We start from the raw sequence: 21,260 nt of genomic DNA, 5'->3' as shown, positions 1-21,260 counted from the left end.
TGTGAGCACAGGGGTTCAGATCTCATTGCGTGGAGGGACGATCTGAGGTCCAAATCAATCTCCCCTACTCAGTACCACTGATGAAGTCTTGTTAGAGTCCCACATGAGGAAGACATGTTTCTACTCCTTGCTAGAAAGCTCCCAGATATGGAATCGGCAATCGTGGAATAAGGAAAGGGGAAGTGAAAGCTCAGGGAGGAGAAAAGGCAGGAAATTACTTAGAAATTGCACAGAGTGGGGCACCTGGGTGGCTCAGTCCGTTAAGCGTCTGACTCTTGATTTCAGCTCGAGTTATGATCTCAGGGTCGAGAGTCCTGTGTTGGGGCTCTGTGCTCAGCGGGGGGGGGGGGGCTGCTTGACATTCTCTCCCTCTCCCACTGCCCCTCAGCGTGTTCACAGGCACACGCTCTCCCTCTCTCTCTCTAAAATAAGTAAACAAAATGTTTAAAAAGAATTGTGCATAGTAGAAAGGTCAAGAATACATTTTGGAATATGGAAATGGAATATGGAATATGGAAAACGGAAATATGATTTCCAGATGTATATGCCTATATTAGGGTTCCCAAACGGATATGCTTTTCTTATCTGTGCTCTTGAGCTTGGAGCCCTGGTACTGAATAGCTTTGCTTCAGGCTCTTTTTAAATTTGTATTTATTTTTTAATTATATATACATATATATTATATATATAAATACTATATATTTATTATATTTTTATTTTTTTAAAGATTTTATTTATTTATTTGACAGACAGAGATCACAAGTAGGCAGAGAGTCAGGCAGAGAGAGAGGAAGGGAAGCCGGCTCCCCGCTGAGCAGAGAGCCTGATGCGGGGCTCGATCCCAGGACCCTGGGATCATGACCTGAGCTGAAGGCAGAGGCTTTACCCACTGAGCCACCCAGGTGCCCCCAGGCTCTTTTAAAAAAATTAATTATTTTTATTAACATATAATGTATTATTTGCCCCAGGGGTACAGGTCTGAGAATTGTCAGGCATACACACTTCACCGCCCTCACTATAGCACATACTCTTTCAGCATGTCCATTGCTAATGCTGTCCTGCACCTGCTCTTTCGACCATGCCAATCATTCTCTACTGTGGGCACTGACCTCCAGTGCTCTACTTTGGCCCTTCAGCAACTTTTACCTGGGTCCTCAGAGCAGTTTCCAAATCGCTCTTCTCCCATGTGGCGATCCTTACTCCAGCTGACTTAGAGAGCCAGCAAATGTGTAAATCTGACAGTGGCTTCCCCTTGAGTAGAGCCCACCAATAGCTCTCCATCAACCGCAGAATCAATTCAAGTTCTTTGGCAGGAGATACGGTGCCCTCCTGCCAGCTTTATTTGGAAGACTCCCTCGGAGTTTCTGCTCAACCGCTACACCTCTCACTCACACCCCCTCACAGGGCTTCACATCTTTCCGGTTTTGCTAATGATGTTCCTTCTGCTGCCAGTGTCCTTCCCCTCTGCTTGCTGTATTAATTCTTCATTATTCATTCAAGATTCTGCTCCTTAACTCATGGAGAAAGCTGCTTCTGACCCCGACCTTGCCCTTCCAGGGCTAGGCTAGGAGCCTGACATCTGCGCTCTCAGAGCCTTCTGTGCCCATCTTTATATGGGACGTGATCATGGACAAGGTAAATGTTTGGTGAGCTGTCTCTGGAGTGCTCTGGAAGCTTGCCTCCTTGAGGAAGGGGACAGGCTTACTCATCTTTTATCCCGGCACTTACCAGTGTCTGGTGGAGAGTAGGCACTACATAGGTGTTTACTGAACAGAAGCATTAAGAAGAGGGGGCAGAGGAGATGCAGTTGAGAGAATGGGAGAGAAAGTTCAGAGGAAGAATGAGGGAAGGCAGAGGAAGGAGGAGGGAAGGCATCCCAGGGTTTGCCTCTGGTGCCTTGGAATCTGGGCTCCCGCTCCAGCTTATCCATTATGAAGTTCCAAGCAGAGGCTCTCTGTCTTTCTGGCATGGGGGACCCTCAGTTTGGATCAGGCACCAGTGGGACTTCATGGACAGCCTTCCCACAATCTCTACTGCCCACACTGACAACTGCCCCTGCCTTCAACCTGAACACACCGGCACTTGCAGAAAAGGCCAGGCCAGGCAGGCAGGATTTTGGCAGTGGTCCCCGCTTTTTGTTCTCATTTCCCCCATCTCCTTCCATGGACGCATGCCAAAGACGATGATTAGGACTCCCTCTTGGGGTGGACTCAAGGCTTGGAGTTAGACCTGGGACTCCATTCCACAGATCCCATGAGCAAGCACATGGGAACACCTCCCTCTCGTCACCCCCTACCCCTTCACCTACAGCAGAGGGATTTCAAAGCTGAGTCTTAGAAGCTCTGGCAACTTTTCTAACTCTGCCCCAGTACTCTGGGAAAAGCTCCGGGAAGAGGCAATAAAATGAGCTATCCAGGGCTGGCGTTGCCTTGCGTCCTTGTCCGTGTCGTTGGCGGGGTAGAGAGGAGAGCGCCCGAGGGGAGGCAGTGCAGGCCCAGCTCACTGGCAGCGCTGTAACCTCAGACAAGCCACTTGACCCCTGGTCTCAGTTTAGGAACCTGTAGCAATGGGTTTGGCCTCCTCCCTCCGCCGCGAGCGTCGCCACTAGGGAGAGGCAAAGGCTTGCAGATCCCCCAAGTCCCCGCTCTGGCAGCGCACGGCCCGAGGTTCTGGGAAGGTGTCGGAATCCTGGCCGAGTGCCGGACGGGGCGAAGGGAGCGGAGGTCCTGCCCAGCCGCGGGCCGGCTCCAGAGGGGACACTCCCGCCCCGCTCCCGGCCCCTTCTCCGCCGCCGGGTTCGCCGTTTCGAAGAAGCAGAGTCCTGGGCTCTGGTGACGCGGAGCTTCAAGTGCCGCCGCGAGGGGGGAGCAGCGAAGAGTAGCCCCCTCCCCCGGGCGCCCGGGCGTGTAAACGTGGGCGGCGGTGAGCGGCTGCCCTCCCCTCCCCTCCCCATCGCCACCTCCCCTCCCCGCGCGGCGCTCCCGCGTGTGCGGGTGTGTGAGTGCGTGTGTCTCCCTCGCTCCCTCCCGCACGCGCTCCGGCACTAGTGCAGGCGGCCGGCTGGCGGCTCCCGGCTCGCTCGCTCCGGCCGCTGCGCTCCCCCTCGCCGCCACCGCCGCCACCGCCGCCACCGCCGCCACCGCCGCCGCCTCTGCAGTCGCAGCCCGGCATGGTGAGTGAGTGAGTGAGGGCCGGCCGCCGCGCGCCCCCCGCTGCAGCCCGCTCCGTCCCGGGGAGTCAGCCCGCGGCGGGAGCGCGCTGCGGGGCCGGCGGCCCGTGCGCCCTCGGTGGCCCGCGCGCAGGGTCCCCGGGCCCAGTCTCTCCGCGGGCTCCGCGCCCCTCCGGCCCCGAGCCCAGCTCCTCGAAGGCTGCGCGCTCCCTCCCCGCCCGCCCCCCGCCCCCCGCCCCGCCCCGCCCCGTGACCGGCTCCCCGTCTTGTCCCGCAGGACCCGCCCGGACGGGACCACGCCGCTGCCACCGCCGCCGCTGCCGCCGCCGCCGGGAGCCGCGCTTCGGGTCCCGCCTGAGCCGCGCCGCCGCCGGCGGGGGATGGGGCTGCCCGGGAGGCGCGCCGATCCCGCAGGGGGAGCGCGGACCCGGCGCGCAGCGTGAGCGCCCGAGCAGCCCGCGCCGGGCCGGTCCGTGCGCACCGCGCGCCGCCGCCGCCGCCGCCGCCGCCCGCACCTCGATGGCGCCATCGCCCCGGCGCCGCTGACCGCCCGCGCCGCCAGCCCGGCCCGCGCCGCCGCCCTCGGAGCCCGGCGGCCGGGGAGCGGCCTGCCGCGGAAGCCTGCCCGCGCCCTCCCGCCCGGCCCCGCCATGGCGCTGCGGCGCCTCCTGCTGCTGCTGCTGCTGCTACTCTCGCTGGAGTCCCTGCACCTGCTGCCCGGCGCCCGCGGCGCCCGCGGCCGCGCCGCCAACCGGACCCTGAGCGCCGGCGCCGCTGCCGTCGGGGGCCGGCGGCCCGGGGGTGCCCTGGCCCGGGGCGGCCGCGAGCTGAACGGCACTGCCGCCCGGGCGCCCGGCGGACCGGAGGCGGGGAGCCGGCGGGGACAGCCCGCGGCGGCGGTGGCAGCTGCCAGCGCGGCCGTCACCTACGAGACGTGCTGGGGCTACTACGACGTGAGCGGCCAGTACGACAAGGAGTTCGAGTGCAACAACAGCGAGAGCGGCTACCTGTACTGCTGCGGCACCTGCTACTACCGCTTCTGCTGCAAGAAGCGCCACGAGAAGCTGGACCAGCGCCAGTGCACCAACTACCAGAGCCCCGTGTGGGTGCAGACGCCCAGCACCAAGGTGGTGTCGCCGGGGCCCGAGAACAAGTACGACCCGGAGAAGGACAAGACCAACTTCACCGTCTACATCACCTGCGGGGTTATCGCCTTCGTCATCGTGGCTGGCGTCTTCGCCAAGGTCTCCTATGACAAGGCCCACCGCCCTCCGCGGGAGATGAACATCCACAGGTGAGAGAGTGTGCGTGCGAGCGGCCGCCCCGGCCGGTCCCCGGGTCCCCAGTCCCCAGGTGCCCCGGGTCCGGGTCCCCAGCCTCCCGCTGAGCCTCGCCCCTCTTAACGTGCATCCCGGTCTGCTTCACACTCGGCGCCACCAAGTCGCTCTGACTCTGAGACCAGTTTCTCCCTCACTTGCTTCCTTGACGTGCAGATAAATCACAGCTTTCTTATTTCCACCCTTTCTTCAGAGTCCAGAATGCATGCTTTGGTGGTAGGGGAGTTACGGGGCAGAGTAAGGATCAGTGGGGTCCCCCAAGTTTGAGCCTGGGATCTTATGAATTCCATAACCCTGGATGGGGGATGGGGTGGGGTCCGGGGTTCAGTTTTCAGGGCAAGTGGGCACTTTGGGGTAGGCTTCTCTTGGCTTTGGCTTTCTGAGTCTAACCAGCACATCCTCTTCCGTCTAGGATCGTGAACAATGTTGGAACCTTACAGGAGGGAGTATCAAGTGATTTAGTATAAGCTGGGTGTTCCCCATGTGGGGACGGGGTGGGGGGTGGTATGGAAGGGACGCCTTCCCCAGTAAGAAGGGGTAAAAAATTTCTCCATTCCATGTTGACCAAGAGCAGATGGTGTCTCTTCACTGCCTCCTTGCCCAAGTGGGATGCTTATTTTCCTGCCGAGACTGGAGGACTTGGTCTTTCAAACCCCGTTGGCAGAATGCTGAGTTAACAGGCTTGCTGTGTTAAGCCCGGTGGACAGCTTTTACAGCTTACATTTGGGGGGGGGGGCGGTGATGGGGGCAGCCTCCCCGGGAAACTTATGGCAAGAGCTCGAAATACGGCAAAGCACAGTCCCATCCTGACTGCCTCCCACCCCAGGGCCCTGGCTCCCAGGGAGTCCTTAGGGAAGTCAGAGCCCAGAGAACTGGAAACCAGCCTCTCTCCCCAAGTCAGGGACCGTTGCACCCAGAGGAGGCAAAGTTAGCTCAGCTTCCAGTCCCCTCGTGATGATGAATGGCTGGACCTGGTTCAGCAGAGTCTTTCAGGGAACAAATCCTGCCCCAGGACATGCCTCCATTTTTGGCACGGGGTGTGAGCCCTGCCTGGGTAACCAGGACCCCCTCCCCCAGACCAGTCCTGCTTCTGCGTGTGCCAAGCAGACCCCCACCCAGAACCACACAGCTGAAACTCATTTCTATTCTTTCGGCCTGAATGCCTTCTTCCCTTGCCGCTGTGGACATTAATCAGCCGTACCTTGATGAAGAGAGAGAAAGGCAGATAGAAATTTCTGGGCATGATTTTTTTTTTCTTCCTTTGAAGATGTTGAGAAAAGATGATACTCCCTGGCAGGTTTTATTGAGTCAAACGCACGACGTGTGGGTATTTCAATAGTGACATACATACTTGGGTATCAGAACTGTGTGTTTCCAAAAGCAGACCTGTGTATAATTCCTCACTCATCACCCTAAGGGGCCACTGTCCCCCATTCCCCACCCCCCCCAACATCTTATCTTTTAGGTAGTGAGTCTGTGCCTGGCTGGTCCCGGGCATGGGTGGAGGAATTGTGAGAAATGGGATGCGGGCAGTCCGTATCTCCTTGGGGTCTGGTCTGGTGAAGGGTTCTCCCTCGTGGCTCACCTTGGAAAGCAGAGAAGTCATAGCCTGTGGGCAGGCACCTTCCAGAAGCAGTTGTACTCGGTCCTTCCTCTGCCTACCTCCAGGTGCCTTTTCCTGGGCTCCTGGCCACTCATCCCACATTCCCTTGCTCTGGTTTCTTTCTTTTCTGGGCTGCCCCCTACCCTGCCCTCATACCCCCCTACTGCATGTATTTATCATCCCCTGGGAGGATACTGGTGATGGTCTTTGGATGCTGGTGCTGGCCTCTGTTCTGCTGGTTTGTGACCCTGAACGTGTCACTGTTCCTTGGGGTGTTTTCTCCCCTCTCCATCATGGCAAGCCCGGCCCCCCCAACCCCGGACTAGGATAACTTGTTTGTGTACAGGTGTGAGGCTCAGGGACTGGTGATGGTGTTGGAGCAGTTTCCCTCTGGGGTCGGGAAGGAAGGTAATTGTGGAAGGGAGCTGAGTTCAGCCTGAGACTGTGATGTTAACGTGGGATGTTTCTCTCTCAAATTCACCTCCTGATTTTATTCAGTTCACAGCTTCTCTGCGAGCAGCTGTAGCTTTGCCTGCTGGGTGCTTTGGAAACCAACATACTGGGGCCTGTTTGGTGAGGGACAATGCCTGTCTCTGTTTTGGGGGAAAGGGGGCAGAGCCTGAGCCCTCCCTCCAGACACTCCATGATGACCTTGGGCAGGGCGGGGGAGGGGGGGTGGTGGGGTTGGGTGGGTGGGAAGCTCAGCATCCAATTCTGGGTGACTCAGGCACCAAAGCATCCCACCTCGACCTCTCCCCTCCCCGGGTATGTCTGGCTGAGCATACACATGGCAGGGTGCTGCTCCCCAACCCCTGGATGTGTTCCCAGGACACATCCCAACTCGCTCACACTTGAGAGGTCACCGCTTGTCATTCTGGTGGTGGGGTTGGGGGGGTTTCCGTGCAGAGAGTCTGGTTGGGAACCGGAGTAGAGAAATGGGAAGAGAGAACGAGTCCTAGCTTATGAGTTTTTCCTAGGGAGGGGATGGGGGAGGAGAAAGGATGTACCCTCTCCAGGGGGGTCCGCGGAGGAAGTGGGCTGTGTGTGTGGTTCCCTATGCCTTGAAATAGTTCAGCAGAGACATTTCCTTTCTGGAAAGGTGAAGGATTTATTCCAGTGTGATCCTCTCTCTGAAGACGGGAGCGGGGTGGGCAGGGGCTGGGTCCGAGGGAGGAGGACCGGGTCATCATCCTAAGGGATGTTTGTGGGAGGGTTAGACGGGGTGGAGGAGGAGGATGCCACCCCAAGATCAGCCACCTGCCTCCTCCTGGTGTCCCCGGGCGGGCCAGCCCTCCGCTCGCCCATGGCACACATTCTTTGGAGCCCGGCTTCCTTTCACTGCTCCGGCCCCCACAGGGAAGAACAGATTTAGTCTTTTCCAGAAGTGATTAGACCCTGCCATCCTGTTTCTGTGTGCGGAGTCAGTGTCTGTAGGGGAAACTCTCAGCTCTCCAGTGATACCAACACCAGCTCAGCTGGACCCCAGAGGGGAGGAAGAGATGGGCGGCCAGGGGGACCAAAGGCTGCTCTGGGTCTGGGGAGCCACTGGACTAGGGGGTGCCCACCTTTCCCCAGCCATGGCCCTGTTTCCCCCCGCCCCAGGTCGCTACCTCACCTTCCTGTTCACCTTCCCCCAGCTGAGGTTCAAGCTCATAAACCACAGGCATGCCCCCGAGCCCCAGCAGTTTCTGCTTTGCTTCCTGGGGCTGTTTATTCAACAAGGGGCTGTGATGTTCTCCCTGGGGCAAGCACTTCCACCCAGGCAACAGGCCCCCTCTAGGAGCCATCTCACGTTCAAACCCTCCCCTCCTCCTCACCCGGAGTTGATTCATTAGTGTCCTGGAGAGGAGACTCTCCAAGCGAGAAAGTCTGCCTTTTTTTTTTTTTTTTTAAATTTTAAGTAGCTACCTAGCAGCTGGGGCGGAGAGCTCTTAGGGACCTATGGATGTAGTTGGTGGAGTCAGGGATGCCTTGGGTCCTCCCACTCTGCAGGAATGGAGGGGATGGAGGAATTTGGGGTGGGGGGGTCATATGCTCAGGGTTGTGGGCAGGAGAACCTGAGCAGATGGGGCCAGCAATAAAGGAAAAGTGTCAGGAAGCGACCTGACAGTCATCGGGAGGCTCCTTTGTCTTTGAGCTCCTCTGCTTGTTTCTAGAGGAATCAAGAGAACACTCTGTTCCACCTTCTCTCCCTCTAGAAATCCAGAGAGGCCCCTTGCCTGCTGCCTGACCACGTCTTTGCAATAGCAAGACCCCTCTGCCGGCTGATTTCGTGAATGTTCTTCCCGAATCTGCAGGCAATGAATTGTCCCAGCATTCCCCAAACGCTCCCATTTCTTGGAGCACTGTGAGCTCACTATAATGAATTGATCTAAATAGAGAGTCAACTTGTTTTTTCCTTCAAATAGAGCAGTTGGAAGGACAGGGGGAAAAAATCTTGCCTTGGACTGAAGGTCTGAACATTGCTTGTTTTCTGTTGCCTTGGAGGGGAAAAAAATTGCGTGCAGGGAAAGCAGGGAAATTGTAAAGGAATTTAAGGAGGTTATGGAAGAGGGGTTAGGGAAGGACACCCAGAAGACAGGAGGAGGCAAAAATGGCGAAAGGAGGGAGGTAATGGGGTGAGAAGTAGATGTGGTGCCCAGGTCCTGGGCTACATGAATATGCCTTCGATTCCACGGAGGAGCCCTGGTCACCTGCTGGGGGGCGAGGTATGTCTCAAACCACATAACCTAAGCCTGTAAGGTGGTACCTTGGACACAGAAGGGCGGCAGAGTTCATTCTGGATTTCGCAGGTCAGCCGTGCACACTGCTTTTCCAGAATCTGGCGTGCTGACAGTTCCGCCTGGTCTGTTGCTCTGCTGTCTTCTGGTCCTCTCCCACCCCGCGCCAGCCCAGAAGGCACGTGCATGTGTCTCCCGTCCCCACCCACCGCTGACCCCAGGCTCTGAGCGCGTTCCTCGGGAGGAATCCACTGCTAAGATACCAAGAGTTTGCCCCCCAGTGCTAGACTGCCAAGCCCCAGGTGGAGGAAAAGTCCAACTCACTGTTTTCAACCTCTTTTAATGAGATCAGATTGATTTGGCTGTTGATTCTGATCCAGGGGTTCGGACAGCTGAAGAAGCGAGCTGATGGAAAGAGGTTAGACATGCCCACCGAAGACCCAGAGTAGAAGGGAGCTACACCAGAGGAGGCTTTGTCCTTCCCCCTTGCACTCCCCGATTTCTCCAGGGCCTGGCAGGATCGATTGCTCTTAGATCTTAACTTCCGGCTGCCTTTCCATAGAGTGCGAATCCCCACCACGGGCTGGAAGGGACGGCCAGCCGCTGGCCGTGGGATGTCACCCCCTCACCTCCCTCTTTGCCACCGCGCCCCGTGTAACGTGCTGCGTAACCTGCTTTTAAGATTATGGCGAACTCAGGTGCATCTTGTCTTGCCATCTTGATTTTATCCCTGGACGACGTCCATCCTGCAGAACCACAAAATTGCCTTGCGAGCTTGCCGGTGACATGTATCAGATGGGCGATGGGGAAGGGACCGTATTAGAACCTGGGTTTAATTTGTTTTTTAAATACCTTCTGATGTGATTCTTTTTTTCTCCCTCTCTTCCCTCTGTTTTGGGAAACTCCATCCAGCCCATTGTTTTTCCCTGAGTCACATCTCTGACCTCCTGTTTCTCGTTGGTATTGGGAACAGGGAAGAGGGCTTGGTGTAAGGGATTTACCCAAAAACCCTCAGAGGGTCTCTGTCCCTTGGCCTTGATCAGGCTTATTTCACACCCCTTCAAGATGATTGCTCCCCCTGTCTGTTCTTTTATCTTTAGAAGTGAGACCAGATTGTCCTGAAAAGGCAGAGTAATACAGGTGACCCTGGAACAGCACCGGTTTGAACTGTGCGGGTCCCCTTATACACAGATTTTTTTTTTTATAGTTTTATTATGCTTTTTTTTTTAAACGTAGGCTCTATGTCTGATGTGAGGCTTGAACTCACAACCCTGAGATCAAGAGTCACATGCTCTCCCAACTGAGTCAGCCAGGCACCCTCAGATTTTTTTTTAAATAAATTCAGCACAGAACAGTAAACGGGTTTTTTCTTACCATTTTCTTCTCTCTAGCTTGGTTTACTGTAAGAATAGAGTATATGTGTGGGTTGGCTGCCGTGTTATTGGGAAGGTCAGGCTCAACAGTATGCTGTTAGTAGTAGTTAAGCTTTGGGGGAGTCAGAAATTATCCTTGGATTTTCAGCTGCACGAGGGGGTTGTCGCCGCTAACCCCTGCCTTGCTCAAGGGCCAACCATACGTTTTATTATTTTGTCATCATTATAGAATTGTAGAATTTTTATTACAGGCCAGTCATGTAGCCTAATTTCCTGATTTTACAGGCCAGGGGATGCCCAGGGAGGCCAGATCACAATGCCAGGGGGTTCCCAGCTAGCGTGGGGGGTGGAGGGGGGGCGCCTAGACCCGGAAGCTGAGGGCGGGGCTGGGTCTGGGCCCCGCCCTGGGTCTGGGCCCCGCCCACTTTCCTGGCGAGGTGTGGCCCAGCCCGGTCTCCTGCGTTGAGCACCCATGATGGCTTCACTTAATGCACCTGTCTCTGGGTCGCAACCAGATAACTTCCCAGATGTTTGGAGGAGTGAGTGATGGACTTCTAGCCTCTCTCCTTTCCGTACATTGCTTTGGTCCTTCCTCATTCAGTTTGACCATCCCCTAAAATGATTTCTGTCCGTCTTCCCCAGTCCCCTTGCAGTTTTCTCCAGATCCCTTTGCAGAGGGCGATGACCTGATTGAAGCACCATCCTTTAACAGGATCAGAGGAATGCAGAGCCCGGAAGAGAGGGAGTGCAAAAAAGGCCAGAAAGTTGTGAACCATGGGAAAGGGCCACCAAGGAAAACTGTGGGCCGACCTCTGTAATTCAGAATGTGGGCTCTGAATGCTTTCTCTCTCTCCCAGAAATGGGGTGTGTGGGTGGGGGGAACGCTAAAACCTACCAGGTTCAATGAGTTTCAGTTTTGCCAGAGACCACCAGAGACCTCCAGGTGCCCTGTGGGCCCAATGTTGGGGGGGATTTCCCCTTTGTCCTCTAGGGTGGCTCCCCGAATATATGACAGCTCTGTGAGTCCCAGAGGCATGCTCACTGCTGCCAGCCCTTGCCTATTCCCAGGGATGGGCCATGACCCCACAGGGACAGAGTGGATACAAGGTGAGGGGTCCAGAGAAGCTTCTAGAAGGATGGCTAATGAAGCTGGAGATTTAGGTCCGGCCATTCTGTGACATTCCTCTTGATGGCAGGCAATTTGGGACCCCTCTCCTACAATGCGCCCGATCCTAACTTTGAAAGAGCCAGGACGTTCCTATCCTAATATGTCCTCCTTCCAAGCAGTCACCTTGGCAGGTCCCAGGCTCCCTCTTCTCCAGAAAACCGTTGCCACGGTTCCTCCTGGAAGTGTTCTTGGAGCCCAAGGCATGTCATCTCTACTCTCCCAAACGGCACAGATTTTTATCCTCTTGGGGTAGATGTGATTCTTGTAAGCAGCGATGAGTCACCGGGCTGAGGCCAATGAATGGAGTCGGTGATCGGCCAGTCATTCGCAGACACAAAGGGCGCCTCCAGTAATGAGACCTGCCCTCCTGGGAGCCTCGTGGCCGCTGTCCCCAGAGGTCGGGCCCAGAGGAGGCATTCCAGTAAGGAACGGCAGCCTTGTAAAGCCGAACCCGGTGGCCATGGGGGCCACTTTGCAGAGACCACGCTGCATGCAGGAGGGTATGACCAGCCTTCCCCAAATCAGCCTCATGTCCTATCAGCATGTCCCAGCAGACAGTGGAGGCCCTGGGGAAAGAAAGCACTCGAACATGCAGGGAAGAAAGTTCAAATAACTGCTCAGAGAGGGAGAACCAAAAAAAAAAGAATGTCCCACATTTTTTCATGAGATAAGTAGACAACTCAATTTAGATTTTTAATTTGATTCTGAGGGTAGAGGGACCCAAATTCTTGGGGATGCGTGCGGCCAGGCTTGGGGTCAGAGCTGGAGGGTCTCTGCGCCCTCCCATCTGTCCGTGTGGATGCCATCACCTCCGCAATCTGGCATTTGCGTCAGGTCCCCGCTGGGGCCACACAGCCCTTGGACAGGTGGAAGTGTTTGCACACGCAGGGAGGTGGGGCTGCCCCTGACCATGGTGCCTGGATTCCTACATGAACTGCACTCCCCCTGGCCCCTTCTCCCAGAGTGCATGCGCACCAGGGCACAGCCTCTGGTCCCCGCACACCCCCTAATGGGCACTCTTGTTGGACCCTGGGGGGTCAGCCCTGCTCTGTGGCTGGGAAGCCCCCTTCCTCTGCTCAAAGATGAAGATGGGAGAAGGTCTGTTTCCCGGAAGCTTACACAACTCCGTCTTCTGTGCACCTGCAGAAAGCCGGCCTTGAGGAGGGCCAGAGGCCTCAGTGCGAGCACGGCTCAAGGTCACCTGGATGAAACAGGGAGGGTGGTAGGGAGAGGCTGACCAGAGCTCTCAGTCTCCAGGGCTTCCTCTGTGCCTGGAACCCTACTATGTACTGGACATAAACTGTCTTACTGCATCCTTCCTTCACCCTCTGGGGATAAGTGCCCATTGCACGGAGGAGGAAATCAGCTCAGAGAGGCTTAGTAACTTGCCTAAGGTCACACAGCTAGAACATGGCCAGTCTCTATCTCTATGGGGGGGGCAGCTGGCTCCCACCGCCCCAGATGTAAACAGGTCAGTGATGCTCCGATTCCTTGAGAAAGCAAAGAGGCCTCTGACCGTGCCCTGGCACGGGTTATCGTGGTGAGAAATGAGGGCATTTCTCATGCCCTGCAGATCAGGGTGCCACAGAACCGGGCTGGTGGCCTCGCTTGCATTGCCTGCAGGGCCTGAGGCCACCAGGGCAGTGCAAAGCCTTGTTTTCAAGAATGGATCACATTGGCGGACGATGGTGAAGGCAACACAAAGAAAATGCGAAAAAACAAAAGTGAAGCAAAACACCCCGATTCCATGGAGGAACGCCAACAACAAAAACAACAATCCTTTACCGTTATTGGCAGAAACCCATCCTCCCCCTCAGCCTCCCCCAACCCCAGGGCAGTTCTGCACGAGTCCAGCTCTGAAGAGTAATAGAGGCGCTGGGGAGAGGAAGTGATCTGGGGGAGAGGGGATGGACCTCGGGCCATTCCCAGTTCTAATTACCGGGACCTGCAGTTCCCAAGCAGTTCCATTTGTCACTGCCCTCTCCCTGCCCCATTTATAATACGTAGCACAGGGCACACCAGGCAGAGTTTTGCCCGACTCACTGCTGCTTGCCGCTCTGGTCCTGCACTTTCCCTGTTTTAAGTCTTCCAGCCGGGTCTCCTAATTCCTCCTTCTTATCAGGTGTTTCTCTGCTTCTTGTGACCTGGAGTCCCCTGTTCAGAAAGGCATGCTTTAAGGAAGGCACCCCAGGGAGCCCTCAGCACCCTGGCCTTTACTCCCAAACTTCTGTTGTCCTGGTCAGTGGTGGTGGTCACGGCTGTGGTGGTGGTCAGTTGTGCGGCTCACACTCCCTGGCCTGTGGCGCCCAGGGCAGGATCCCTGATGGAGGGGGGTACTCACCCGACTGAGGCGGGTGTAGGAACAATTTCCCTAGCTTTCTCCAGGGAGAGGAAGGTTCCTGGACACCATTTCCAGTCCCCATCCCGGCTCAGACCCATTCGGGTCAGAGGAACAGGAGAACACTTGTTCCTCCTTGCTCACGCCCACTGACTATCCCCACCTCGAGACCATGAAGGCCAAGTTCCAACCAGGTGCTGGGTGGCTACAACCTTGGCCCTGCTCCCCGGGCGTTTGGGAGAGAGGAGTCACTGCTTTCTGCGCGTTTCCCAAACACTCATTATTCCTTGCTTTTTTGGCATTTGGTCTTGTGTACTGTTCCCATTAGCTCCGGTATTAAAGTCTCATTACTTAGGACATCTGTCCTCTGGACATATTCGCGGCTCCCTTAGCCAAATGTCCTCTTCTGGGAAGGATGCTTTCCGCCGTGTCCCCTCTTGGATCTTCCTTTGGTCTTGCTGCCCCAGTGAGGAGGGATTTGAACCCAAGAGGGCTTGCAGGGGAGTGGCTGTTAATTTTAAGTGGTGCCTGAGCGTGGGTTCCAGAGCTCACCCTTCCCTTCCCTTTGGAGGTCTTGGGACTGCAGACCCTTGCTGTCATCCCTAGGGGTTGGGTAAGAATGGGCATCAGTCCCCGCCTCCCAGGCACTGGGGCTGCCTGGAGCCCCATGGAAGAATCAGGTTTCTTCCTGATTGAGCTAGCAGCCGGCCCTCTGTGTCTTTTTTGACTGCATCCCGAGAAGTTTGCTCGAACTTTCCCAGGGGATGATGCATTTCTCCTACCTGTCCTGCTTTTTTGGATCCTCTTCACTTCTGTTGGGTTGGGTCCCTTTGCTCTCTCTCCCTCCGGCTCTCCTTCTTGAACTCGTCCTGCTGTAACTTCATTAAACGGCTTCGACTGAGACTCTGCTAATTCCGCGTGTATCCAAATCGGACCTGGGTGACGTTGTTTTTCTTTCCTCTATCTGATAAAAATCTGCCATGAACAGATTAATAGCTCAGACAAGACTGCAAAGATTGCGCAGGGCACAGAGACCATGCGGTAGTACAGATTTTTCAAGCAGGCTCTTCCTAGACGGTTGGCATGCTAATTACCAATCATTCTTATCTAGTCAATGAAGTAGCTCTCCAGCTCCACAAAGATCAATTTTTTGGGTTTTGTTTTGTTGTTGTTTTTCCTAGCCTAGTTTGTAATCATGCAATGGCCCAGGGAGTAATAAGAATGCATTTCCTTTAAAGTGTTTTTGAATTTCCATGCCTGTTTCACTGATTGGGATTAAGTATATTGGGGATGCTTGACCATAGGCTGCTTCAAATTCCCTTTTTAATTCCCTACCTGGGGGCTCCTGATAATTGCCCCTCTTGTTGTTTCTTTCTTTTTTTTTTTTTTTTTTTTTTTGTATTGCCCTGAGTTTTTAGAATCTAGAAACTCTCTCTCTTCCGGCGTTGCAAACTCTGCAGGGGGTCCTCCCACAACCCAGAAGGTTCTCCTCATTCCCTCTTGCCCTGGGATGAGCCCTTGGACATGGGGGGTTAGGAACCCAGGGTTTCCTGGGAGCTGAGATAAGAGGCAGGCTAATCCCACCTTGGGTCACTTTCTGTCGCCATGCCCTTGGGTGAGTTCCTTGGCCCTGACTTGACAGACTTTGGTCTGTCAGCCTGGCTGTGGGATGGGGGCCACCAAGTTGTGGAGCTGTGTTCTTCTCTGGCCCCATTCTGGTCTCAGCCACCCGGGAGGTTGAGGCAAGCAGAATGTACATCCGTACATCAAATGTCCTGGGAGAAAATGCATTTTTCTTGTACACTCCCTTCAGGTAAGAATGGTGTGATGGCTTGACTTTAGCATCTTAAGCTCACACCATCTCTTGGGTGAAGGGGACTTGGGAGCTCTTTTGGTCCTCACATACATGTGCATCGAGACCTGGGCTCCCTCTGTTCCTGGAGTGATCCATTAGGTTCTGAGGACGTAATTCTCGTTAATTCTTATGGGGAGCCAACATCGACTTCTTGGCATGAGGCGTCTCCAGTGGAACAACCCATAGGAAATATATCCTTTCTTCTGGAAGACAAGAAGTCTTCTTTCTCTATGGAGATGGCAAGGGCATGCCCCCTTCAGTCTCCCTTTTCCTTGGACAAATTTCCCTAGCTATGTGTCTGTTCCTCATGGGACATGCATTCAAGTGTTTGTACCCGTGCGAGGGTGGTTCACATCAAAATGGGCTTATAAATCTCTAGCAGAACCCCCAGGTGACATTTTCCCCAGCAACATGCAGGTCTCGGTCATTTGGGTGCCTTGCAAATGTCTGAAGATTCCTTTTGGGAAATTGGTGGGTCTCCAGGGCTAGGCATCTGTCCGTCCCCCCGACCAGGATATCAGGACGACACGTGTGTTTGCTTGTCTCGTTCACACCTGTATTTTATGCCTGGAGCAGTGCCTGGCACAGGCAGGTGCTTACTTAATGGGGTTGAACGAAGGGCTGGCGTAAGTAATGAAAATGGGGAGGACGTTGGGTGGTCTCTACGTGGACCCCACTCTTCTGATGGTTCTGTCGATGCGAAGATAGTTGAGTTTGGAAGTGCCAGTCATGTTTATACTTTTTTTTTTCCTTAAAGAAGAAAGGAAGGAAGGAAAAGGGAAATAGGAAGAACGAAAAACAAAAACAGCCCAGCTGAATCCTTTGCAGCAAACTTCTCCCTGGCTAGTGTGATGCATTTGCTCTTTTAGGCTCTGCTGGAGTCCTGATTTGTTTTGCTCACAAAGTAAAACTCCTTGCTTTTCAGCTGAGCTCTATCTCAGAGCTTCCTCCCAGTCTATCGGAAACACAGCTGGTGACGGCCTCGCGGAGAGGAACTGACACTCTTCCTTGCACTTTGGCTGTCAGAGGCCAGGTTCAGGGTTCAGGGAACACAGCTGTGTGACCAGACGCATGCCTGTCCTGAGGCCTGATCGAAAAGATGGGACGTGGGTGGTCCCTTCCAGGATGACCCGTGGCCGTTGTGTGCCAGAGTTTGGTCCATCTGGCACCGTGGACGCAGGCCTCCGGGAAGCCCCTCTTCCATCCTTACTTCTGCTGTGCTCCTGTGGGCTGTGCCTGAGCAGACACGAGGAGGTTGTCGCCGGATTTATTTATTATTCAAATATTTATATAGTGCTTCCTGGTTGCCGGGTTCTGTCTGAAGTGCTCTATGAATATTAACTCATTTAATCTCCGCGATAACTCAGAAGAGGTAGACTTTCTTTTTGGTTTTATTATTTCAGCTTTATTTTTTCAATGAGGAAACAGAACCGCAGGGCACCTATGTAGCTGGTGATCGTCAGCATACTAAGTGGTCAGCATTCCCGCCTGGGAACTCTGGCTGCAGGACCCCCATGATAGGCTGCCCCACCTTCCTTTGGTCTCAGCCCTGGATTTCGGTTCACGCACCTATGGCACGTCGAGAGGAGGACGCCGAGATAACAAAAGGAAAACCCCGGTGGCAGGTACATGTATGAATTCCTGTCACCTGCCTGTCCACTGCTATGCTGACAAATCTTGGGAGCATTTAGGTTTTCCCCCAGTTCGAAGTGGTAGACGCCCTCGACCCATCGAGCTCTTGGATTCGTTCTCGGATGATCCAGATGTTTCTAGAAAGTCTAGGCATGGTGTTGATGCTGCCCCATTTTCCACTCCCGGGTAAATTTTCACATGATTCATGAGGCCAGGAATGCAGAGTGTGGTGGGCATACTGTGAGGGGCAGACGGGGGCAGGGGGGGGGCGGCGGCCAGAGGAGGCATGTCTGTGCTCCAGCTGGCTCAGGGCTAACCATCACGTCACAGCCCCCAGACAGGTGCCTGTCGGGATGGAGCAACGTGGCCAGCTTACCTGGAAAGCAAAGCAGGCCGGCCGAGCCTTCCCTCCCTGCGTCCCGCGGTGTTCACTGGCCACGATGAATTCCCATTGTGCCCGGGGACAACTCAGACCCCCAGAACAGCTTAGTGCAGATGCGCAAACATTGTTACCACAACAAAGGAGATCTCCACACCCATTTGGAGCCTCTCCGTATGAGGAGAGCGGTCTCGTGCAGACACAAAGCTAGCAGCTGTGTTTTTCAAGTGGACTGTGAGAGAACCAGAAATAAGAACTAAATGAAGCCATTCTCCTTGGCCGGTGTTTATTAAAAATATATTCACTTTGATTGTCCGGAGCGCGTGTTTTGGAGAATTAAAGGCACGCCGACTGCCCAGTAAACAGGTAGGAGGAGGAAGTTACAGAGGACACTTGCTCTTCCCAGCATCCCGCAAAAGCTCTGTTCTCTGGGACTCAGATAACCAGAATATTGGATTTAACCAGATTAGAATATCTGCATTCTACTTCTAGGAGAAATACAAAAGGAGCCGTCAGAGGTTTACTTAAGGAGGGAAAAAGAAAAAGAAAAAAAACAACCTTTCATGGTTCATCCTGCAGTTTTTACACAAATAACTGTGTTTTCCTAGAATAATCTGCATTTTGCTTAGTGTTCTCCAAAGAGAGCTAAAGATTAGGCTGCTGGCCCTCTCATGGAAGAAACTTGCATTCTTTAAAAAAAATATATTAATTATATTCAGTATATTCTACTTAATTAGGCAGGAATGCTTTTAGAAAATTCTTCAAGATCAAGAGCGTTCTCATTAGTCCTCAGGAGTAAGAGCATTAACCAGAATAGCTTATTCATGGAGCAGTTGATCCGTTTGGCCTTTTATCACACCTATCCAACAGTAGAAATGTCTTCCTTCTCCCTCCGGAAAGCAAAAAGACACAGTTAGGGGTTGAAACGAACCAGCTTGCCTTGTCCTTGGCAGAGAAAAGCTTACTGGACACTACGTGAACTTAGTTTCTCCCATCCATGGCATTTAGGGGGCTCGGAACTCCCGAGAAAGAAACTCCACGGAGTCCAGGGACTGAGTGCTGGGTAGGAGGACAAGGGTTTGGTAGAGCAAGACTACCTCCTCACTAGGGCCTTGTGCAGAGCAAGGGGTCTAAGAAACTATGTTGGTGCTCTCCTCAGGACTCAGTGGGACAAAACAGTTGCCCTCTAAAAACAACGTAAAAACGTTCTGGCTGCTGGTGTCGATGACTCACGGAGGTCACTAGAAATGGGTAGCCGAGAGGGAGCTGGCTTCTGTTTGGGCCAATTTTTCTGCTAACCATTGAGCACTCCTACAACCTTGGGTTCAGAGACCCTTGGAGGGATGTGTTAGGTGGAAAATCATGTGACTGGGTGGATGGAGGGACGGGTGGGTGGACAAGCATATGCATGAATGAATGGATGAATGGATAATCTGGTGGTTTAAAGGAAGCCTCTGTCTTTTCACCTACCCATGGGTAGAATCTGGATTTACCACCTCCTAGTTGTGTGCTGTTGGGTCATATGGCTAGCCTTGCAAAGTCTTCGTATTCCCAGCAGTTAGTTATGGCTCTGATAGCGTCTCCCAAATCATGTTGTTTTGAGGGTTGGAGGATAGGGGGATGTAAGAGTTTGGCATGGGTGTCTGGTACATAGTCATCCCTCAGTCAATGATAGTGGTCCATTTCCTAAGTCTTTGAGTTCCTGCTGACTTTCCCAAGCAGGCAAGGTTATGAAGCAAAGGCTACGAAGGTTTTATTTCTCTCTTGTCAAGGGGAACCACGTGCCCTTTTTAGAAAGAGTCCATGTCTCTCGAATGCAGGTGGCAGCCGGTCAAAATGTTGACCAGGCCTGGTCGCCGGTGTCCAGACAACTCAACTCTTGGGGTGTTCAAACGCACTTCCATTTCCTTGGGATCGCTGGCGTTATTAACCAAGGTTTTTAAGCAGGTGAATCAGGAGTCTTGACCCAAATTGTTCACTTACTGATTGTTTCTCTGTGCCCAGATGTTAGCTGGCATTTGCTAAGTTGGTAGACCCAGGTGGAGAGACCCGACGGATTCACTGGTGCAAGCAGACCCAGCCCAGGGCAGAGAGATCAATGCAGGCCGCGGTCCCAGTGAGCAGAAGGACACGCAGACTCGGGTCCCGTGCCCCCAATTTGAATTTCTCTTCCATCACGTCCCAGCCCTAGGATCCGTCCGAGCCTCAGTTCTGGGTTAAAAATCAGGGCAGTCCTGCCTGCCGAGGTCACGCAGGCTTCGAGTGGGTGTCACGGCCGATCAGGCAGGCGAGGGCATGTAGGACCGCGTTAGCGGGGCACAGACGTGCAGGGGTGTCTCAGTGATGCAGATGGTGAAGACACATGCAGTGGCTCCCGAGGACCCCTGAAGTTTCCTGGCCGGAATGCTCATATATGACGGTTTGCCCTGCTCCGACTTGCAGCCCAGTTAATTTACTCTCCCCTGCTCGCCACGCATCCAGGAAAGCCAAGGAATCCGTGTGCCAGAGGGAGTGGCGAGCCAAGGCCACGATCCGGGCAATTCAGGCAAAAAAGCATGCTTTTGTTAGACTTACCCGGATATGGCAGCAAATGTGGCGGCAGGGGGGCGGTGGGGAGGTTGGGATGATTAGCAAGATTCTTCAAGTTCTTTTTAAAAAAAAATTATTATTATTATTATTATTATTATTATTTTATTATGTAAACTCTATGCTCAATGTGGGACTCGAATTCACGACCCTGAGATCAGGAGTCCCGTGTCCTACCAGCTGGGCCAGCCAGCCACCCCCAAGACTCTTCAGGTCCTTAAATGAGAAGCTTGTAGGGGGCCAGGGGGCGCAGGGGGGGGTTCACCCTTGGGTGGGAAGCCCCCTCTGTCCTTGCTGGCCTGGCCCTATCCTGTTCCCATTGCTCCTCCCCTGTCTGAGCCCCTCCCCCTCCCTTACCTTCTGAGTCATTTCTGAGCGATTTCTCTGAATTTCTTTTTGTTCCTCACTCCCCCTGTCCTCCCTCCACCTTCTTGTCCCTGCCCGGTTCTGTCCCCTCGTCCGTCCGTATCCCTTTCTCTCCAGCCCAGTCTCTGCCTCCCCACTGCCTCTCTGGGGCTCTGAGTCCCTGCCTTACTGTCTGCCCTCCTTCGTCCTATCTTTCCCCTCCTCTGTCCGCCTGTCCCCCTCTGTCCTCTCCTCCCTTCTGCCCCCCTCTCGGACCTGGAAAGGGCTGCCCACCCTCTTCTTGTAAGCCCCGCCTCCCCATCCCTCCCTGACCGATTTTCTTTCCCGTGGTTGGAAAATAGCTCAGGCCCTAACCCATTTCCTGGGGCACATCCAGATTAATGAGGTGGGACTGGAATGGCACGTTTCAGAATTAGAATAATATTTATCAAGACCCTGGGGAGAAGGGGATGGAAGATGGAGAGCAGCAGAGGGACAGGAGCAAGGAAGGGAGGTCACGGGCTGGGGGGCCGAGGCAAGGGGCTATGAGGGCAGCTGCCTGAGGGCACCACTCCTAAGGACACCGCCTGGGAATTAGGGCCACCTCTCCCCTTGCCAGAAGGTGGGGGGCCCGGGAGCATGGCCCTGGCTGACGTGTTCCTCATTAGGGACCACACGGGGCAAGACTGCCTCTTTAGGAACACCTTCTCTAGTGCGTCTCTCCCCCTTGGCCATGCCGCCCGGCTCAGCCCAGC

General features: G+C 54.5%; 1 protein-coding gene across 1 annotated transcript in view; it reads left to right on the top strand.

Moving 5' to 3' along the window:
* Positions 1 to 3,819: 3,819 nt before the first annotated feature.
* SHISA6 (shisa family member 6) overlaps positions 3,820 to 21,260 on the top strand; it is a 277,042-nt gene continuing 259,601 nt past the window's right edge. The window contains exon 1 of the mRNA XM_047709207.1: positions 3,820 to 4,463. Within this exon, the coding sequence (XP_047565163.1) occupies positions 3,820 to 4,463 (644 nt within the window). The remainder of the gene's footprint in view (positions 4,464 to 21,260) is intronic.

This window comes from Lutra lutra, chromosome 16, assembly GCF_902655055.1.
Source record: "Lutra lutra chromosome 16, mLutLut1.2, whole genome shotgun sequence".
Classification (NCBI taxonomy): domain Eukaryota; kingdom Metazoa; phylum Chordata; class Mammalia; order Carnivora; family Mustelidae; genus Lutra; species Lutra lutra.
This window is presented reverse-complemented; position numbering and strand designations above follow the sequence as displayed.